Here is a 20,895-nt window from a genome sequence, read left to right as displayed (position 1 = left end):
AGAGACTATCAGAGGTCATCCGATGTGAACAAGCTGTAATATTTTCTGTGCAACTGGAACTAATGCCTCTCTTTACACCTTGAAACAGTGCTATTACTTGTGATTAGCGGTGTGTACCGTCTCTACGAGCGACTTGATTACTGGCCTTATTCATCCTCAGAGGTCTAATATTCTGTCTGAATGTCTGTCTGTCTGTGTCTCTCTCTCTCTCTCTCTCTCTCTCTCTCTCTCTCTCTCTCTCTGTCTCTCTGTCTCTGTGTGTTTCTGCCCCCCCCCCCCCCCCCCCCTTCTTCTTTTGGTTCATCCACAGACACACAGTCTGATGACTCTGATGACGATGGTGATGGCAGTTACCTCCACCCCAGCCTCATGGCACCCAAGAAGTGCTCCAGGCTGGAGGAGCTGATGAAGGTATAGGCCTCCCTCCTTCTGGACCGCTAACCTCCACCCCCCACCCCCCCCAGGACTCCTTAGGACTCTGTCTCAAACTATCACTGTCTCACTGTTTCAACTCCCCAAGGTCAAATATGGCCTTCTGCATATCTCCACTGTTAACTACTCAGCTTGGAAAAATTTAAATCGGGGCCATGTCCACTCCTGTTCTGATCTTGATGTGTTGCTATCCTTTTGATAAACAAAATCAACCAACTTAAAAGTCTTCCTATCATCTATTACAAAACATCCTCCCCCCTGACGCTCAAAAAGCCTCTTCATTATCTTAGACGCGCGTGTCTATGTCCTCCTTTAGAAGCGCACCGGGGATCGGGGGAGTTTCAGTGTCCGGTGGTGGCCAATAGAACTCATCAATTCGGATCACCATGACACTGCTTCATTACTCTTCCGCAGCCCGCGTTCCTCTCCTCTTTCATCCCTCCATCCTGCCCAAAGCCTGTGTGCTCAGCCTTCTGCATTTGCATTTTTCATGGGGTTTAACTGCTCACTAATTGCAGCCACAGATTGGCTTTCACAGTGTTCACGAGAAGGCACACTTTTTCTCTCCCAAAATGGACAGCATATTGCCGTTAAGTCGTACCAGTCCAGACGTAATTGGGCCTGATATCAAAGCATCCAACTTCAAAGCACTTAAGATTATGTTTTTTTTTCTCCTCCCATATTTATTGTAGAACGAGAAGTAGGAAGAGGTGGTTTTTTGTTGTTGTTTTTTCCCTTACATTTTTTCCATCACCTCATTTATATATTCTGTACGTTTAGCCCATGTCAGGCACTGTCATTTGCAGTGCGCAGCACAAAGTATTCTATCAAGATAAAAAGGCTCTTACATAAACCAACCTATCAGATCTTTCATCCAAATTAAACAAACTGTTTTTTGTTTCCCTTTCCCCAATATGAAAGAAGTTTGTTTTTTTGCTTCTGTTGCTCCCTAAGCTGTTGATGGGAGTTAGAGAGATAGGAACGCTAGGCTTGGCACTCTAGAGGATGATTCTCATCTTCAAAGTGAGGAAAGCTATTTTTCATTTTATATTTTTAACTTTTTAAGGCTCAAAAGCATTTTTGAATTTTATTTGTTAAATAGTTTGTCTAACTGTTTTGAAAGGGCTTTGTGTGACTGTAAGTTAGGTTTTTGACCTTAACCTAGCGTTTATAGAATCATTTTGATGCCACTCGTACACGTAACATGATAAATGGCGCTTCTGCCACTGTCTGAGCGGCCCTCTGTAGACCGATCTAGCAACTTTCTAGTTCCGGGTAGGAATCTCCTCCCTAACTTGAATTAGTTTCCTCCTCAATTTAATTAGTTTGTTTATTATTGTGCTTCTCAACCAGAGGGGGACCCGAGAGCAAATCTTGTTAAGGGTACCTTTTAAATATTATTGTTGAGCCTCACCATTGATTAATAAGTAATTAATCAGTATTTACTTGGTTTGTTAGAGCCCTGATGTGAATGTAGTTGTCAAGATATGTCTCCTGGTCTCATATTAAAGTTGTCCTTAAACCCCATTCCACAATGGTCCTTCAACACTTGGGTTGTCTACTGCTGGTGCTCTCTAATGCCTGCTTCTGCTTTGCAGCCCCTCAGAGTCATCGATCCGGATCACCCGTTGTTGGCGCTGGTCATCAAAGCCCAGCAGGAGAAGAATGGTGGTGCTGCTGCTGCTGCCGCTGCCCCTGCACCAGCCCCGCCCATGGTAGAGGAGACGCAGCCTGCCGTGTCCACTCAGGCAGAGTACCCCACCGATCGTGAGTAGAGCTGCTTTATAACTGTCCACCCTGTGGAAACGAGAAGCCCGAGCAAACCATTATTGTGACTGAGGTTCAGAGGTCAATTGTGTGGGTAAATTATTAAATATATTATAGTTAAATTAGTAGTCTATTAATTTAATGGCTTTATGTACGCGAACATATGCCAACTGTTAAACTGCATCACAGTGGTGCTCTGTTGCACCATTGTGATGGAGCATCCGTGTGGATTTAGCAAAGGAAGCTGAATGCTGGTGTGGTGGGGAGGGTGGTCTATTTATTCTGCCTGTTCCATGCGACATATTTCAAAAATATGCATAACACAATGGTGGAAAGAGACATGAATTCAAGATTAGGACAGTACTGTGCATAGTGTAGTAGTAATGTCTTCTTTGTGTACTTTGTGTGCGGCACAGAGATGGTAAGCATTTGTTGTAAGGTATGAGGTCATGAAATAAAAAAAAAAAAAAACACTGAAATCCTTAAGTATGGAAACGCTTCCTCACAGATGAGGACTTTCATACAGAGTGAAAAGCTGCCTTCAAATCTTAAGCTTTATCTGGAGCTGCTAATCACCAGGTTTAACCCAGTGAAAGGCTTTTGGTGGGGGGGGTCATCACTTTTCAAACCTCACGTTCAGCACCTTGCCATTTACAGGTCAGCCAGTCTGTGGAAATGTTTTCAGATTGCATGGGATTATGAGCAAATCTTCACTTAGCATAGCTTTTAACTCCCAGAGCCAAACTTGATAATTAGCTTGTATGCAGAGAGAATGCCCCCACAGCAACTTTCTAGTCCATTCATCTAGGCCCATACAATCTATTACCCCTTCCCGCTCTGGTAGTCTGCCTAGAGTGCTGTTTGGCTTCCATGCAGACCTTGACAATGGTATCTAGTGATTTTAATGTTGCTTTTCCAGCCAAGGATGTCCTGAAAGGATACAGTATTTGTGAAATCAATTGAGGTGACCTTGAAGTCCTACAATTCGTCATCTGCTTGAATAATTTTTCTAAATTAAACTCCATGACCTGTTATGTCAAGGAATTCAATTCCCTGTACAAAGCATCAAGCATGAACTGTTTTTGTGTGCCTCATTGAATTGGGTTGGTCGTCTGTTTGGACAATGTTGCTGTGTATCCGGTCACATCGGACTCCGTCTACGTCATCTAGTTTCCTTGCTTATAGTCCATTCATTTAGAGAATGCAAATTCCCCCAGGAAGGAGTTTGGCTGTTACCAAAGCCTTTTGGAGCCACTGAGATCAGTGTACAGTTCATTGGCATGGCGAGAGATATGCTCGTTACTCATATCTGTTGCTGCCCTTCAGTGTCTCCTTTGAAAGGGAGCTTAAATTCCTTTGTATGATTATTAGCAAATATTGGAAAGCATTTATTCAATTCAATTCAGTTTTATTTATAAAGCGCCTTTCGTGCAAACAGCAATACAAGGTGCTTAACAATGCTTAACAAATGTTTTGTAGGAAAATATGTCACATTCATCTTCTAGAACAGGAATGTAAAGGATATAAATGCACAATGCCACATTCAGTCAAGAGCTGACTTTTTTGTTTGTGTTATTGAGATGTCTTATTTACCAATGCATTACAAGGAGATGCTCCTGAATAGACTGCGGATGTCGTCCTTGAGGTGGGAAGAAGGGTAGCAGGACGCATGTCTGAAAGCAGTGGAAGAAAGGACAAGAGACTTTAACCTGACTGACTTGTTTTGAGAACAAATATTCTTCTGGAAAAAGCACTCTACCTTGCAGTTAAGGCTCATTGCCTTTTTATGGAGACCCTCTCCAGAAAAAACAAAACACTTTTGTTCTGTTAGCCCTCAGGTCACTCCAAACCATTAATTGGCAATCTTCATGTGATGGAGGTTTGTTGAAGTTCATGCAGCTACTGCAGGTAGCTACTGTACAATACATCATCTCATTTCAGTGTCAAATAAGGCAAAATAAATCAAGTGTCTTACTGTAACATTTTGATATTTGCTACAAAAGGAAAACTTGCATGGATCTCTTTTTCTTTGACTTGACCTACTTGAAAACCAGACTCCTGGACGTCTGCTGCATAGTCGCCAGGGCAGAGAAAAATGTGATTAATTTGGTCTGGAATGTGGAATCCAAGCATCACACCACATTAACACACTAACACAATATTAGCGTTCCCAGAAACCTTGAAGGCTTGTCCTTCAAACTAATATGCTGACAAAAAAGAAACATGATTTGAAAAGTAGCATTACAAACGGAGCCTCTCAGTCACAGCACCAGTAGGACATCATAAACACCCACACCTTTTCATTCATTCATTTTTTTGCCTTACGCGTTTATCCAAAGCAACTTACAGGGCTAGTTTTCTTTGGAGCATCTGAGGGTTAAGCGCCTTGTTAAATGGCATAGCTGGGGCAGCTGGGAATAAAACCCACAGCTTTTCAAACTACTCGATACTTGCACAGCTCTCTAGCCACCACGCTCTACGTAGTATAAGTATAGTAAGTATCTAAACTCTTTTGATCCCGTGAGGGAAATTTGGTCTCTGCATTTATCCCAATCTGTGAATTCAGCACACAGTGAACACACAGTGAGGTGAACCACACACTATACCCCCTAGTGTTCCCCTTTTGCATGATGTAATATTGTTGTTCAGTGTAGCGTTAAAGTTCAAGAAGGCACAAATAGATTAGATTTCTTTTTTTTTTTGGTTTTTACACAGATGCACTAACCAAAAAGTCACCTCAGTCATTCTTAAGTTGTTTTCATATTGGAATATAAAATTTACATTGTCCAAGCCCAACTGTCAGTGACTAAATTGTAGCTGTGGTCTTGCATCCACTAATGTGGACTTAAATGACAGTGATTGTGTCCTACAGTACATGTTCTGTTTCAATGTAAACTGAACCTTGCATAAGAATCTGAGTGCACTAAGTTGTTCCATTTTAAATAAGCAATTTGTGACTCTATGAAACTTAACTCTATGAAGTTTATTAACGGTACAATATTATGGTGATGGTGCTGGTGTAATAACAATCTGTTAGGCAAAGTAGAGAATGTTTGAGCCCAAGCTTGCATCCACAAGATGAGTTAGGTTGGTGTATCTTAAAGGTCAATGCTTGAACAAGGGGAAAAGAGAGGACTATTAGTCTCCCATACACTCTTGTGCCTCCTTGACTCTCTCAGCTGTTAACACCGCTGACAGACAGCAAGACCAGAATGCCCCTTGCCCAAATGTACTGCTTAAAAAGCAGAAAACCAGAATGCCCCTTGCCCAAATGTACTGCTTAAAAACACACACACATTTATTCACAGTAACATACACACACACACCGTCACCATCACCATCACCATCCTGTGGGTTTTGGGCTCTCTATGTAATCTGGCACCTGTGCATACCTCCATGGTGATGCTTGTGACATTTATTTTTGAGATACAATGTACTAAGGACAAGGGCAGGGACTGTGAGTGAGTTAGGGGGGGCTTCTCAATGTGTTCTATTTTCTATGTGATGGTTTTTCTTCCCAATTGCCCTGCGTTTTGAGGGTCAGGACAGATGAAAGTTTCTCATCTACTTTGGAGGTTAACCTAAGCCTGAAAAGCAGGGAGAAGAGAAAGATATAAGCCAAAGTGTGTGTGTCTGTCTGTCTGTGTCTAAATATGTAGATCTCAACCAAATCCACTCAGTTGTCTCAATTTCCATGGCACAGAGATATGTGAAGAAAGTTCTGCTTGTGCGACAACTTCCCCTCTCAATGTGACGTGTCGTAGCCTTACCAGCGATTTCAGTCCCTTTAACACCTTCACGTCACTTCAAAAGGAAAAGTTTCTTCATGCCCCAGAAAATCGAGCCCTCTGCATTGCATGACATCTTTTCTGTCTGTGGTTCCTTCACACAAATTCCGGGCTTGAGAGGATCAAAGTTGAAGCAGGTTTTTTTTTAGATGAAATATCCCCCTATTTGTGCATCACGATGGGTTGAGAAGGGGATCAGACGGCCTTCTGTGAGGTCTTGATTCCTGCTGGAGACACACTGTCTGTCTTTCTTTACCCCAATCACACAGTTTTGCACTATTGATCAGGCATGGCTTTTCAGGGCTTAAACTACTTTGATGATGTTGTGGTTAGTCCTTTGAGTCCAAAATGGTTTGGTGTACTAAAACGGACTCTGACAGTTTTTTTCCCCTCTAAGAAACACTTTAAAAGACTTATCTTTTAAGGCCTAGAAATAAAGAGCATTAGTTCTTCTGCTATCTTTCAACCCACGAAGCAGTGACCACTGAAATATGATTTTAGGGTCAGGGCCATTTTTGGTGGCAGTTAATTGAATTTCCCTACAGTGAATGTTGGTTTATTTCGACCCACTGAATGGAGTGGAGATAGCGATGGAAATTGACCCCTTCACGCTCCACATACGTAAATTGGTGCCTTGTCTCCATCGTGTGGGAGTTCGCTTGTGAGTCAGCAGGCTGCACAGCAGATGCCATCTTCTCCTCTACTTCTTCCTCCTCTGCTGCAGCCCTCTGTGTAGCCAGGCGTATGACCTCTGAACTGTTCTCTCGGGGGTCACCCCTAGTCCAGGCCACTATGCCTCGTTAGACCCCTCTGCATGGTCAGTCATAAATACAGAGGATTCATTTGCTTATTGGTGTTGATGCAGCTGCCCATGGTCTCACTGCTCCTACCAAACCACTCAGCTCCCTGATGATGCCAGCCAACCCTCGCTAGGCCGTCAGAATGGGAACGGGGGGGGAAAACGGTTGTCTGGGTTTACTTGCTTTGTTTGCTCGCTTCACCTGGCAGAACTAAAGGTTACACTTTAATTGACAATATCATCATAAGAGTGACATGACACCGTCATGAACGTGTCATAAAGGTTCATGACACAACACTTCGGTCATTAAGTGTCATTCGGTTTTTGTCATAACAAGTTAGGGTTAGGATTAGGGTTAGGCTTCATGTGTCATGACAGAACGCTTGTCCCCCAAACAAGACCTAGTTCTGGTACAAAAAACTGAGCTCAGATGTGCAAGTGTGCAAATACCGTGCATGTGCTTATGGCTGTTTTTTCTGAATTGACTAATTGATTTTACAGACATTAGACATTCCACTATCTTAAGACCGTTTGCTAAAAAAAAATGTGTAGCTCTGGTGTTAAGGGACATCATTAAGAAATTTTGCAGTTTAAGTGCTTTACTCTTGATAAGCATTTGAGAGGGATCTGGCCTTTCTGCATAGATGCTTCAGTACTATCACAATGAATTTAAGATTTCGTCCGGTGTATTATTAAACGACTCGTGCTGAAAGGGGGGAGATGTCAAGAGGCTCCCAAAATTAAATCAATATTAATGCTTTAGTAACTCCATGACAGCACAGTACATGCAAGTAAAGTGGCTCTGGAAACGACGAAAGCAGAATGAGATTTGCAGAGACGTGGAACATTTCCCCTCACGTTGTGGGATCCCCCGTGACTCTCTCTAACAGCCTCTGTACTCTCTGGGTGACCTTGCGATCTCCGGATCTATCTATCCGGGGCTGCGTCCCAGTGGAGGCGCGTGTCTATTTGCTGCATGAAGTGAAGAAATGTGACTGTAGCCAGGCGTGATGGATTGATATGAGGCCTCTTGACCTACTGTGCGGAGCTATCCGTGTTCCTTACTGCTATGCCCAAGCGCCCAGTCATCCGCTAACGATAGGGGTTCAGTCTAGCACTACAGCTGCAAACAAGACTCACGGAGTCCATCATGTTTCACTCATATTTGTTTTTGTTTTCTTCTTTGATTACAGTCTCTCTTCCACCGCCTTCCTACTCTTTCATTCCTCGCTGGCGTTTCTTTTTCTTTTTTGTCTTCGGTCTCAGTTTCGTTCTTTTAGTTCTAATGGATGAGCAGAGCTGATATGTATTGCCCTGTGCCAGACTCGGCGTGAGAAAGTGGGAGAAGAGGGAAGGTGAGCGATCAGTTGAGGCAGAAATGTGTTCATCAGCCTTCTGGAGATGGAGGAAGGAATAAACATGCTGTCACACAGAGAACTCCCTTGAGATAGAGCTCCACTTTCTTCTCATTTATCAAAAGAAAATTTCCATCCATCACTCTCTCATACACTAAACATCCCATTCTGGCCAAAAATTAAGGGCAACAAGATGTGCATCTACAAGTAACACATGTAAGGCTAACAGTCTTTGCAATTGAGATAGATAGATAGATAGATAGATAGATAGATAGATAGATAGATAGATAGATAGATACTTTATTGATCCCCAAGGGTGGGTCAGTAAACAAAAAAACATAGTGTAGAGTGAACACAAGTGGCATTGTCTCTTGGTGCAGTTGTTCATTTGATGCATGAGCATAACAAAAGGATTTTTTCATCCATTTTTGTTAGGCCCGCAGTGTTCCTCTAGTTGCTCTCCTTGAGAACCGGATGCGAGTCACTGATTTCTCAGCATGCACAGGAATCAATTAAGAGACCACGAGAATTATGGTAGAGCGGTAGGGAACAGATAAGTTATTTATGGAAGCCTGTTTGAATTCAGAACAGCATGCTGCCAGTTCGCCTAGCTGCCAACTTCAAATTGCGAATCACCTCCAACAGGGATGTTCAATGTCCCCACTCATCAATTTTTGTTTCTTTCTTCTATTTTCTAAAACTGTTCAGTTTAGCCACTGTGATTCATGTAACTATCTGTCAGTCATAATTCCCCTCTTTATGTGGGTGCATTAGCCTTTACAGGGGTTTGGAGACTCCTAAAACCAGTGAATGTGAATGAAAGAAGGAGGATGCAGGTTCTTGATTTTCCTGCTGGAGTTTCAGAGGGCCATTGAGACAGTCAATGGTAGATAAAACACATGTCTGATAGCTGTAATGAGGGGCTTCAGGGACATAAACATTGCGAGGAGAGGCACAGGGTATATCTACTTTACATGTGTCACATCCAGCACAATCTGATCGTAATTACTTTTGGAGGCCTTGAACAAAAGGCAGATTTATCCTATTTTTCTCCCTTTCATCCCTTGTTTCTTTTTATCCTTTTGCTTTTCCTGCGCTTTTTCTTTTTTTAATCTCTTCACTGACGGGTAAATTTAATTAAGCAAACAGTGATCCAGACGTCAGATTATTTTAAGTTTCTTTCTTATATCAACATCAGGATTTTTTTTAATTGTCTGTTCAGATGGGTCTGTGTATAGATGAAATGTACCCACATGAATATGAATGTATGTACAGTGTGTGTGTGTCTGTCTGTGTCTATATATGTACATGCACATGCATGGATGTGCATGCGTTTCGCTGCCTGCCCCTGCCGCAGGCTGAAATTGCATTAGCGTTGAGCGGCGGCCGGTGCTAGATGAATGTTCCTTCCCCGCTCCCGCTCCCTCACTCAGAGCGGCGAGGCTGTCACATTCGCTGGGAGCTTACACGCGTCATAGACACACTGAGGAAATATGGGGGACTAGGGTGGGGTGTAAAAACTGTTTGAATACATATGAATTCATTTGCACACTTTGATCCATTTTTAAGTTGTGTCTCTTGCTTCTCTCTCTCTCTCTCTCTCTCTCTCTCTCTCTCTCTCTCTCTCTCTCTCTCTCTGAAACCACAGCTAATGTTGCCCCAATGTACTATGGGTACTGCCTGCTCCCGGATGGCACGTATTGTCTGGCGCCTCCTCCTCCCGGGATCGACGCCAACGCGTACTACAGCACTCTGCCCCATGGCATGATGCCACCTCAGGCCTCAGCGGTGCCCCCGCCCCCAGGAACGACCCCTCCACCTGAACCAGTGCCCATTGCCCCCATACCCGTCCCTGTCTCAGTGTCCGCTCACAGTCAGGTCACCTACTCTGCTCCCCCCAGTCAGATCACCTACTCTGCTCCCCCTACCCAGGTCACCTATTCTGCTCCCCCCACCCAGGTCACCTATTCTGCTCCCCCTACCCAGATCACCTACTCTGCCCCCCCCACGCAGGTCACTTACTCTGCCCCCCCTACCCAGGTCACCTACTCTGCTCCCCCCAGTCTGGTTTCTTACAGCGCCCCGGCTGTCAGCACAGTGACTAGGTGTGTATTTCTCTCTCACACACACACACACACACACACACACAGCCTTTGCTCTGGCGTGCCATCTAGGACATACAGATGGAACGTGAAAGGGTGAAGTGTTCTGATCACTCACTCAAGTCTCACTCACTGGCTTTCTCTCACCTATTCATTGCCTAGTGTGTATGCTCATGTTTTTTCCCCCTCCATCTTTTCTTTGTTTCCTCAATTTCCCCTTTTATGACCTCAGTGTACAGCCCCAAGCTCCGGTCGCCCCAGCAGTGGCTCCAGTCGCCCCAGCAGTGTCTCCGGTCGCCCCAACAGTGGCTACTCCGCCGCCAGCAGTGACAACTCCACCCCCCAGCATCATCCCCCCGCCCCCAGACATCCAGCCGGTCATTGACAAGCTGGCACAGTATGTGGCCCGCAACGGCGAGAAATTTGAGGGCAGCGTCCGCGCCAAGAACGACCCACGGTAAGCAGCCTCCTACTACGCCCCCAGCTTTCCCACACGTCTCACTGGAGTACAGCAAGTGCCTGAATTCAGATGGCAAGAAAGCTGGTTATACTATTTCATACATTTACATGATTGACATGCTTGGCCTGAACCTTGAACTCAAAACAAACAGAAATCAGCCATTTAAACATATTGCATAGATTTACTTTGTGTTTTAGGCAAAACCTCTGCTGCCAAAGGTTAAGGTTTTAACTTTAAGGGGCAAATGGAAAAAGCATGTAACTTTGATGTAAATTGAAACAGTTAAGAATATACTGTATATTTATTTCCCTAAATGAAAACGTGAACTTGGATTAGATTCGCTGTGACACTGCTTGGTTTAAAGCCTCTGTTGTTTTTAAAGAGCTTGTTCTTGTTTGAAGGCAGACTTGAGCTTTGTTGCAGATCCAGCCACCACTGTTTTACCGCCTGTGCCCGAGTTATTTAATTTTTTTAGTGCCATTTTACCTAATGGCGAGCCAAGAAAGTTTCCCTCTATAAACTCGAAGCTTTTGTTGCTTTGACACAATCACTTTTTAAAAGGGAGAAAATGCTGTACTGCTCTACAAATGCTTTTGGTACTCTCTGACTCCTCCATTCCTCCATCACCCCCCCCCACCACCATCCCCTGCAGGTTTGATTTCCTGCAGTCCTGGCACCAGTACAACACCTATTACGAGTTCAAGAAGCACTACTTCATGCAGAAAGAAGGGAGAAGACTGCCAGAGGTACTGTTTCATGGTCTATTTCTTGCCCCGTACTCTTCGCACTCTCCTCTCCCGTCCTCTCTATCTCTGTTAAGATCGATCTCTTCCTCTCCGCATCTCTCCACCTCGCTCTCGCTCTCATCCTGGCTTTATCACAGACTATAGGTTGATATGATTGGGTGTGGATGGCACCCATATTCCCCAAAAGCGGGGTGGCGTTCATGAGACAGCCCGCTGCTTTTGTCCAGGGAAGTGGTGGAGATGCCTCCTGTAATGGACCAGGCCCAATTTCACTGTCCTCTCCTCCTTGAAAAGTAACCCTTTTACCATCATTCGAAGATGAAAAGACCTTAAACCACTGTGGGTGGGGGTGGGTGGGGGTGGGTGGTTGGTAGGGCTGTAGGAACCCTGAGAAGAATGTCTACATTGCTGCTAGCCTCATTGGAAAGCTTTGTGTTATAACTAATTAACTGGTTGGCTCGCTTTCAGAAATCATGTTTTAAATGAAACACACAGACCAAGGCCTCTCTGCTCTCAAGTTGGGTCATGTGCATCTACATGAGTTATTCAAGGGGTGTGTGTGTGTGTGTGTGTGTGTGTGGGTGTGTGTGGGGGGGGGCGCGCGCGTTACAGAACCAAGGTTTCAAACACGCTCAGCCTGTTGAGCCCAGGGCGCCTCCTCACACCCCACACTCATTTGCACAGGGATGGGGATTTTAATGAGACAGTCATTACAGTAAGCAAGAGCTCATCATTACTCTTCTGCTAAATGTTCCTCCAGTGTTACTCAAACATTGCTGAACATTATTCCATGTTACTGCTGCATTTCCCTGTGCTCTTTCGGTAGACGCCAGATGCCCAAAGCCAGCCTCCAGGCAACCACCCATGTCTGATCCGCACAGCCGTTGAACATGGCTAAAGGCTTAACTTAAAAGTGCCGGTCTCTCCTTGAGTTGCCCCTGTTTTAAAGTGTGATGTCAGGCGCTCTCTGTGGAAGCTCGCAGCATTAGCCCCTAGTCTCTCCCCTGACAGATGGATCCATTTGGAGTCCTGATGTTGTGCAAAGACAACATGTACCCCTTAGTCATCGAATTTTTTTTTTTTTGGCTATGCTTGACTTTCATCCAAGGACTGTCAAGCTCCTTATACCTCTTTTTACCACATAGCTGCAACCCTTGGCATAACCTCAAATTGATTCAGCAACTGTATATAAGGTCATTTGCCAGGCTTGTGTGGTAAAAATGACAGTCATTGCCCGTGTTTCCTTTTAAAACAATTACCTAACTGGCTTTATGTCAAAAGCTAGCATATCTTAACACTGGTAGAGCAAATAATATTAGTCCAGTATGCAAAGAAAATTGCATGTGCAACATGTGTTTGATCAAATACATTTTGATAGAATGCATTTTGTTTTTGATAACCACTTTTCCATGCCTTAATTTGTGAATTACAATTTTTTTCCCTTAAGAAAAAGGTGTAGACTGTTTCTTTTCCTCCAAACGGTGGACGATGCAACAGGTGTGGTCAAATGCGTAATGGCAGACCCCGACTGTGCTGGCTCTGTGTTGGGGCCCTTTAGCGCAGCGCCCTATGATTCAGACCGACGTCCCACTCTTTCTCAAAGCACTTGTTTTAGTGCGCTTAGTTTACTCTGTGCCATTAATGGCTTGTTTGACATTTATGGAGTCATTATTGGACGCACACCCACCCGTCTTTCTCTCTCTCTCTTTCTCTCCCTCTTTCTCTCCATCCTCCCTCTCTCTCATTAGTGTGTATCAGCTCATCTGTCATGTTCACTGACCATTATGGGGGAATATAGACCTCACTGTTTGCTTTTAAAGCCTTTTATAAAATAAATAAGTTAGCTCAAGAGAATCAACTGTCTTTTAGCTCCCAACCCAAGCAGGCAGATGTTCGGTTCCCCCGACTGCCAGACAGTGGACAGACCGCTGTACGTATCCAAACTTGTGTCTGAGACGCATATTCAAACACAACCCAATCAAATAGCCATTAAACAAATGCAAAGTGTTTAGTGTGGATTTTTAATGGCCATCAGTTTCTTGGCAGTCAGTGGACTTTCAGTAGACTGCATTAACAATTATGGCAGGAATTTGGATTATCCTCAGAATGGGAAAATGAGGTCCACTCATGAATTTGCTCATCGTATTGGATGGATTTTTATAAACTGTTAAATCAGATACTGAGGGATAGATGGTCAATGGCATTTAAACCGAGAAAAATGCCCCACCCATGCATTGGTCACCCAGTACATGAACACCTGTACTGACCGTCTCTTGCATCTCTTTTTACTCTGGTTGTTTGACAGGAATCAGACGATGTTCACTGACCTGTGCTACAACAGGTACACAGAATATATTTTTCTGCCCGTGCTGTAGGCACAGCAGCACCCGTGCCCTATTCACATCCACTTGCTTCTTTTCCTCTCTCTCTCTCTCTCTCTCTCTCTCTCTCTCTCTCTCTATCACTCTGACTCATCCTGCTCCTGCACTCTCAGAGCTGCAGGGAATCCCTCCCTCTCATTTCTCTGGGGAATAACACCTTCTCCTTATCAGTCCCTCTCAGACGCTACCGGCTGGCTTCCCAATCCTCTTTCCCCCTTTCTCTGTCACACACACACACACACACCACACATACATACATTCACAGAGTCTGTCATACTAACTGGCAGTCTAAGGGGCCGTTTATACGAGGACGATTGCGAAGGAAGACGACAAAATATTTAATCATAAGTGCCTTTCGTTTACACGGCGACCCTGCCATCGGGGCTTGAAGACGCAAAAATCTGAAGACTCCTTCCAGAGTGTAGAGTTTTGAAGACGACCCGGGTTGCGTCTCCGTCTAAACAGCTAAACCAAAGATCCTTGATTACCTCTCTGGCTAAACTGTCAAATTAGAATGTCTGCGCGTTTTTCTGCGTCTTCCCTTTTCATCGTCACCGTATAAACGTAGCCTTACTCTGTCTCTCAGCCATACACTGTGCAACACACATATATATATATATATATATCACACACACACACACACACACACACACACACACACACACACACTCACACTCCTGTCATCACCTACAAGGCCCTGGAGTGGCAGATCAGGCCGAGTGGGAGGATAGGAAAGCGAGAGTAAGGCAGCTTCAATTGTCACGATAGCTTTACCCTTCCTGTTTCCTCAACAAGGACCTGAGCAAGGGACACGAGAGGGAACACATGGGAGAGAAATTAGTCTGTGTTCCAATGGACTGGAAGTGAAGGGGGAGACTTTATAAGAGGAAAAACAAGAACAGAAAGGGGGGGGGGGGGGGTCCTCCACAGCAGATATTATAAAGTGTGGGGTTTAGGGAAATTGGAGAAAATGAGCAGTGGAAGGGTATTGTTTGGTCTCGGCGGGACACACAAGTGCTCCTATCGCCCGCCTTTGTGTTTATCTTATCGCTCCGTTGCCACCACCGCCACGGACACAATTTATTTCTCTGCCGAGTGCACGGGAGAGCTCTGGCTCAGCTCAGTGTGCTGCAGCGCTCGCGGTGATCCACTCACCTGTCCAGGGCCTCCCGGCGGCTAATCTGGCCAATTTGCTAATTCATTCCACACGCCTCCAAACTTTAATTAGGCATCCGGCTCAATTAAGCACTATGTCAACAGAATAGCGATAATGCCTTCTGTCGACACCGCAAGGCTCTGGCCTGCACAATCTGTCTCTATCCTACACACACACACACACACACACACACACACACACACACACACACACACACTCTCACACACACACTCACTCATTCAGGCAAGTACACATACTTACATTCATGCGCATGGCAAAATCTCAGTCTTGGTCCCCAGGCACCGTGCTGTTCTTTAGTGTTTTTTGGCTCTTAGTGGAGTGTGAGTTGCTGCTCTGAGGCTCCCCACAGGCTTTTTGTCTCCCTCATTAGGATCATCTGAACAGTCAGTCAGCCACTAGTCTCTGCTCTGAGTTGTGGGTGTGTGGCGGGGCGAGTAGATACTCTGGGTTCCCATGCGATGTGTTGTGGACCGGCTCACCACACATTGATTTCTCTTCTTAAAAGTGCTGCTTGCCTTTTGCTTTTTGTGTTTTGTTCATTGCAAAGTCCCCAGCCTTTGTTTTCTCAAAATTGGTCTCTTTTTCATAAAGAGAGAGAGTCTAGGGTCTTGCTGTGTTGGGATTTCAGGTGTATTTTCTAGTAAGCATGTGGCTTTTTTTTAACAACTGACTTTTGAAATCATGTCATTCTGTGAGTGTTGGGGTTAGAGGAAAGGGTAGTAGCAGTGGATATGACCTTAAGCCTCTCCCCACACACACATGCTGACACACAATTTCAGTACTTTCTGGAAACGCCAACGCATTAGTCCTCAAGGGCAGCATGGTTGCTGTTTCTTAAAACTGGAAGTCCAAAAAACACTCCATGTTTGGATGACATTTCATTTCCACTCTCTCCTGTCTAAACCCCCTCAGGTTGCAGTCTCACTTAAAACTCTTTTAAAAGAGGCCAGTGGATTCATGTCAGGATTGCCATGCTTACTTTTAACCAGCTGTTGTTCTTGAGCTCTCGAGCCTGAATTCCAGACAAGCTGTCTAACATCAGTTGGTGACCAGAGCCATCCCAACTGACCCTCCCAGACCTGATCACTCACTTGACCACTGACAAGAGCAGAGAAATCGGATAAAGATGGTGGTACAGTCTTGTGGTTTCTATGGAAATTATCCAAAATTGGCTCAAAATGATGGCCTCTTCTGTGCATACATCAACAGTACAGGGTACTGGGCAAAATATTGTAGTAATTACAGTGCCTAAATATGAGTGGTACAGACCATATAGCCATTCTGATAACTAAAAAATACAATATTTCACTTGAGCTTCATTTTCAAAGTAATTTTGAGCAGCTTAGAATGGAGGGAGTAGAGGCTGATATAGATGTCACCTGTTATATGCCTCTGTGGCATGCTGCTTTAGCACATTTGTCTTTCACCACTCGTGGTTGGATGCTGTTGTTAATTCATGAGCACAGACAGCTTTTTGTTTCCTGTTAAAACTCGATGCTTGAGGGCTGACACCCGCATTCTCTCGTCAGTACATTGGTGTCGTCTTGAAAGTCTTTCTTCCAGTTCATTAAGGCAAAAGTACAGTTATCACAAACTGCATATTGCTGGCTTGTGTCTGTCTTACAGAAAGGAGAGTGAGTAGTTGAACCTGTTTAACACTTTAAGCAGTGCCATGACTTCATTCTGCAGAGATCTGCAGGCCCCCCCCCCCCCCCCCCCACACACTCTGATTCCCTGGTGGGCTCCCAACCATTTCAGGTTATTTGAAGGCAAAGCGATTAGAGTGCCCTCAACATTTAACAGGTCATAAAACTTCCCCTATAATGTAATTAAGTCCTTCTCTCTTCTTCTTTCCCTCCCTCCTTCCTTCAATCACTCGCTCACTCTATCGCTCTCTCTCTCTCTCTCTGCCCCCCCCCCCCCCTTCTCTTTCTCCCTCTTACTTTGTGGCTGGGAAAGTAACCTCCTTCTGCTAGACTCATCAGTGGCACTAAGCCACTACATTTCTCTCCCCCTGGGGAGTCTTTCCCTCACCACTCAGTGAGGAACATGGTCACTGCTCTGTGATACACGAATAGTGCACATGAAAAGCCCCTGACTCCCACCCGCTGGTTATTATGGATCCGCGTATGATCGCTCCAGATCGGTACTCTGAATTCCATCTCCTTGATTTCTTTTTTTTAAGCCTTTATGAGCCCTTTACCTCCTTTTCATATGCTGTGTTTGGAACCAGAGCAGGACCTGCTCCATCGATCACATCAGCGCCTGCACAACAACCACCACGCCGCCGCTGCCTCCACTACTGCCGCCTGCGTCTCTCCACGCACACGGAGTGGCAGTTGGTAATGGTCCAGCCATCTCCCTCACAAACTCCCGTAGCCATGTAAACAAACGGCTGGTCACCAAGGAGACCAGGCGTCGGTGGTTTATTGGTTTATTGAGCTCTGGAGGTGTCAGGCGGCTGCCTTCATTGCTGCGCTTCTCCTCTCGTCTAAACTCTGCCTGAAGGGTAAACAAGACGTGGTGTAGGAAACGTTGTCGGCTGTCCAGGGCGTTTGAAGTGTTCGTCTGTGGGTTACGTGTCATTACTGGTGCGGTTATGTGTCATCAGTAATTCTGGTGTCAGTCTTAGTGCAAATAGGGGGTGGAGGCTGCCAAGCTGAACCACGCACATCCTTAAATCATCAGGATCATATACACTCTCTCCGTCTCTGTTTTGGCAGTTTCCCCTCTCTCTCTCTCTCGCTCGCTCGCTCGACTCGTTTTGATGGCGTGGGCCCGAAATGCGAGATGGCCCTCGAACAGAAAGGGGGGGGGGGGGGGGTTCTGGTCCGCGTCTCGTCAATGTTGAGTTAAAACGATTGTTTCACATCCCCCACCCCACTACCCCTCTTTTGTGGGAGGAGGGGGCAAGTTGGGAGCTCTTAAATGGAAAAGAGGGAAGCTGGGAAGGCTTTGCAACTGCTTCCAGACATCAGGGAGACCGAGGAACAACAGCCCGACTCTCCCCCTGGTCGGCGTGTTTGGGGGAGGCTGCTTGTGGAAATGCTCATGCCTGCCATGTTTTGTCAGCTTCAGTCAATCTCGATACAAGCGCGTTAGATTTCCACTTCCACCTACAAAGGGGAGGTTATGTGAGATTGTGGAGGTGGTACAGGTTTTTTTTTCTCTCAGCAAATGCAGCAGATGCTATTATTCTGAGGAGGTTGAAAAAATAAATAAACAACAGAAACCGAGACAACAACTTGTGATGTCGTCTGGTTTGCCGTGCGACATAAGTGTCGCTGTCACTCCACCTTGCCATTGTGTTAGATGTTGGCTGTCACCGGGTTGTGTGCGTGTTTAATGTCTGGAGTGTATCTCTCTTCTTTTGTGCGATGCCATGTCTCTGTGTCTCCATCTGCACAGAGCGCCGAGTCCGCCACTCTTTTCTTTTCTTCTCTTTCGTCTTTCTCCTCCCCATTTTCTCTTCGCCCCTCTTTGCAGAATTTGGCCGGCACTGGCTATCTTTCAGGTTCTACCGCAGCTTTGGAATTAAAACTTTCATTTTTTTTTTTTGGAAAGTTTCAGAGTTGAATGGGAAGAGAGAGAAAACTTGTCAAGAAAAGCAAATGAATGACAGTTAAAAGTAGTAGAGCTAGAAATTAGAGCCTAACCTTAGGTTTCAATCAAGGCTACATGTAGGTGATGAGGTACACCATACACATCAAGTGACTGAGTAGGCAGTTTGAATACTTTTTTGTGATGAAGTGCAGTTGGATGGAGAAATAAATATTAGGTTGTCCCTGGAGCCGAATGTCTAGTCTGAATGAAAATAATAGGACTGTTATTTCAGTCTTGGGCCGATTGAGAAGGTTTGGTAAGAAAGATGACCACACTCTGGTATAGGGTGGCAATTAAGAGACAAGGCCAGACTCAAATTTTGTGTCTTGGTTGTTACTAGAGAAGTATATGTGGGTTTCTTTTTGTTTTGTTTGTGAAAGCATGTGTGCATGTGGTTGCCAAAAGTGAAGACCACAACCAACAAGCATCTTGGATTTCACATTTTTTCGTGTGTGTGTGTGTCTGTGTCAGTCTGTCTGTGTGTCAGTGTCCGTTTGTGATAAGACAGTAGTGCTCCCGAGCACTCGGTGTGTGTATGTGTCTCAGTCTTAGTAAAGTAACACTCCCTGAGGCCTCAGGATTAGGGGGGGGGGAAGGGGGGGGGGCACATCGCAGCACATTCCCTATGGACTTTTGTGTGCAACATTGCTTGTGTGTTTGATGGCATTAGTGCCCCTCCCTCAAAACATCATACTGCAGCCACTACAAGCTCATTTTCTCCTCTCCTCTGCCTTTTCACCATTTAGTGTGTTTCATCCTGTCTTCTGATCTCTTTGGAACCAGTGACTAGAAAGCCACCCCCCACCCCCTCCCCCATCTGCCATATGGAATTGTCGAGGAATGTACCTAAGGCCACATAGTGGAAGAATCCACCAAAGCAAAGTGCACTCTCCGCCCACACAAACACTTACGAGCCGTCAGCGCATTCATTTTCACAGACCTGGCATCAGATCCTGGCCCGTTTTCGGCCTTGGTGACAGATGAATGCTGATGTTAAACTAACATACTAACAAACAAAAACACCTCATGGTCTCCCAGTATACAGATACTGTTTAATTTCCTCAGTCAGTGTCACTGGCATTCAGCCATGGGCTTTGGGTGTCTTCTGTGATGATTCATTTATCACATTGTCCTTCACTTGATCTCCATCACCCCCCCCCCCCCCCCCCCCACACACACACACACACACACTCCTGCAAAAGAGGGACCTCTTCTCTATTCTTCCTACTCCTTTCTTTATTTTCCTCCCGCTCACTTCCTGTCTGTCCATCTCTGTCCTGTTGGCTTCCTTGTCTGGCTAGGAGGGTCCTGCTGGCAGCCTGGTGCTCGTCTGGCTGGATATCAGGGTTTCAGGAACCATCACCACCACTACCCTCCACCAGCACTGCCACCCCCCCCCCCCCCCCCCCCCCCCCCCCCCCCCCCCCCCCTCTCTCTCTCTCTCTCTCTCTCTTCTCTCCTCTCTCTCTCTCTCTCTCTCTCTCTCTCTCTCTCTCTCTCTCTCTCTTTGGGCAAGCACAGAACCACAAGCTCCCCAAGCTGCACAATTAGCGTGTCCAGCGCAATCATGCCGTCACGGTCCCCTCTTCGGTTGCTCTGATTTGGGCCTTCTTAATGAGCTGTTGGCCCAGCTCTGACTGCCCGTGTCATGTTATAAATAAATGGACACGCCTGTGTAGTTTTGGGCTGCCAAATGCGCCTTCGCTGCCGAGCGGCCACCTATAGAGTGGACATTTTGACGTTACGTAACTTTGTACTTTTTTCTTTTTCCTCTTCCTCTTCCGTTGACCGATTTTAAAGTTGCACCGTTTGCCCCTGCTCACCTTCCTCCTCTCCGCTCCACTCTCCGTCTCTCCTGCAATCCTTTCACCCCCCCCCCCCCTTGTCCACTCTGCTCTGCTGCTATTAACTGCTGTTTTGTGCCCTCTATTTTCTCTGTCCTCTTTTCCCCTTTCCCCTGTCCTTACTCAACTCCAGGTACTCCATAACACCCCTCCTCCCACACACACTCTCGCTCTCTCCCTCTTTCTCTCTCTCTCTCTCCCTCTTTCTCTCTCTCTCTCTCTCGCTCTCTCTTGTCCTCTGTCCTTCCTACACTCCTCAATATACCACCTGTTGCTTCCTCTCTTATGCTCTCTCTCTCTCTCTCTCTCTCTCTCTCTTTCTCTCTCTCTCTCTCTCTCTCTCTCTCTCCCCCTCTCTAGCTCAGTGTCTGTTTTCTCTTCACGTCTCTGCTCTTCTCTTCACATCCCTTTTTAAAGTCATTGTGGGCCGCCGCCTGGTCT

At 45.6% G+C, this 20,895-nt stretch overlaps 1 protein-coding gene across 1 annotated transcript in view; it reads left to right on the top strand.

The window, feature by feature from the left end:
- Positions 1-20,895, top strand: part of LOC121680026 (splicing factor SWAP) — a 91,891-nt gene that overhangs the window by 12,338 nt on the left and 58,658 nt on the right. Inside the window, 5 exon segments of the mRNA XM_042059168.1 lie at positions 311-411; positions 2,031-2,199; positions 9,790-10,246; positions 10,476-10,700; positions 11,356-11,449. Coding sequence (XP_041915102.1) covers positions 311-411; positions 2,031-2,199; positions 9,790-10,246; positions 10,476-10,700; positions 11,356-11,449 — 1,046 coding nt within the window.

Source organism: Alosa sapidissima, chromosome 13, assembly GCF_018492685.1.
Source record: "Alosa sapidissima isolate fAloSap1 chromosome 13, fAloSap1.pri, whole genome shotgun sequence".
Classification (NCBI taxonomy): domain Eukaryota; kingdom Metazoa; phylum Chordata; class Actinopteri; order Clupeiformes; family Clupeidae; genus Alosa; species Alosa sapidissima.
The sequence above is the reverse complement of the archived record's forward strand: the minus strand, read 5'-3'. Positions and strand labels throughout refer to the sequence as shown.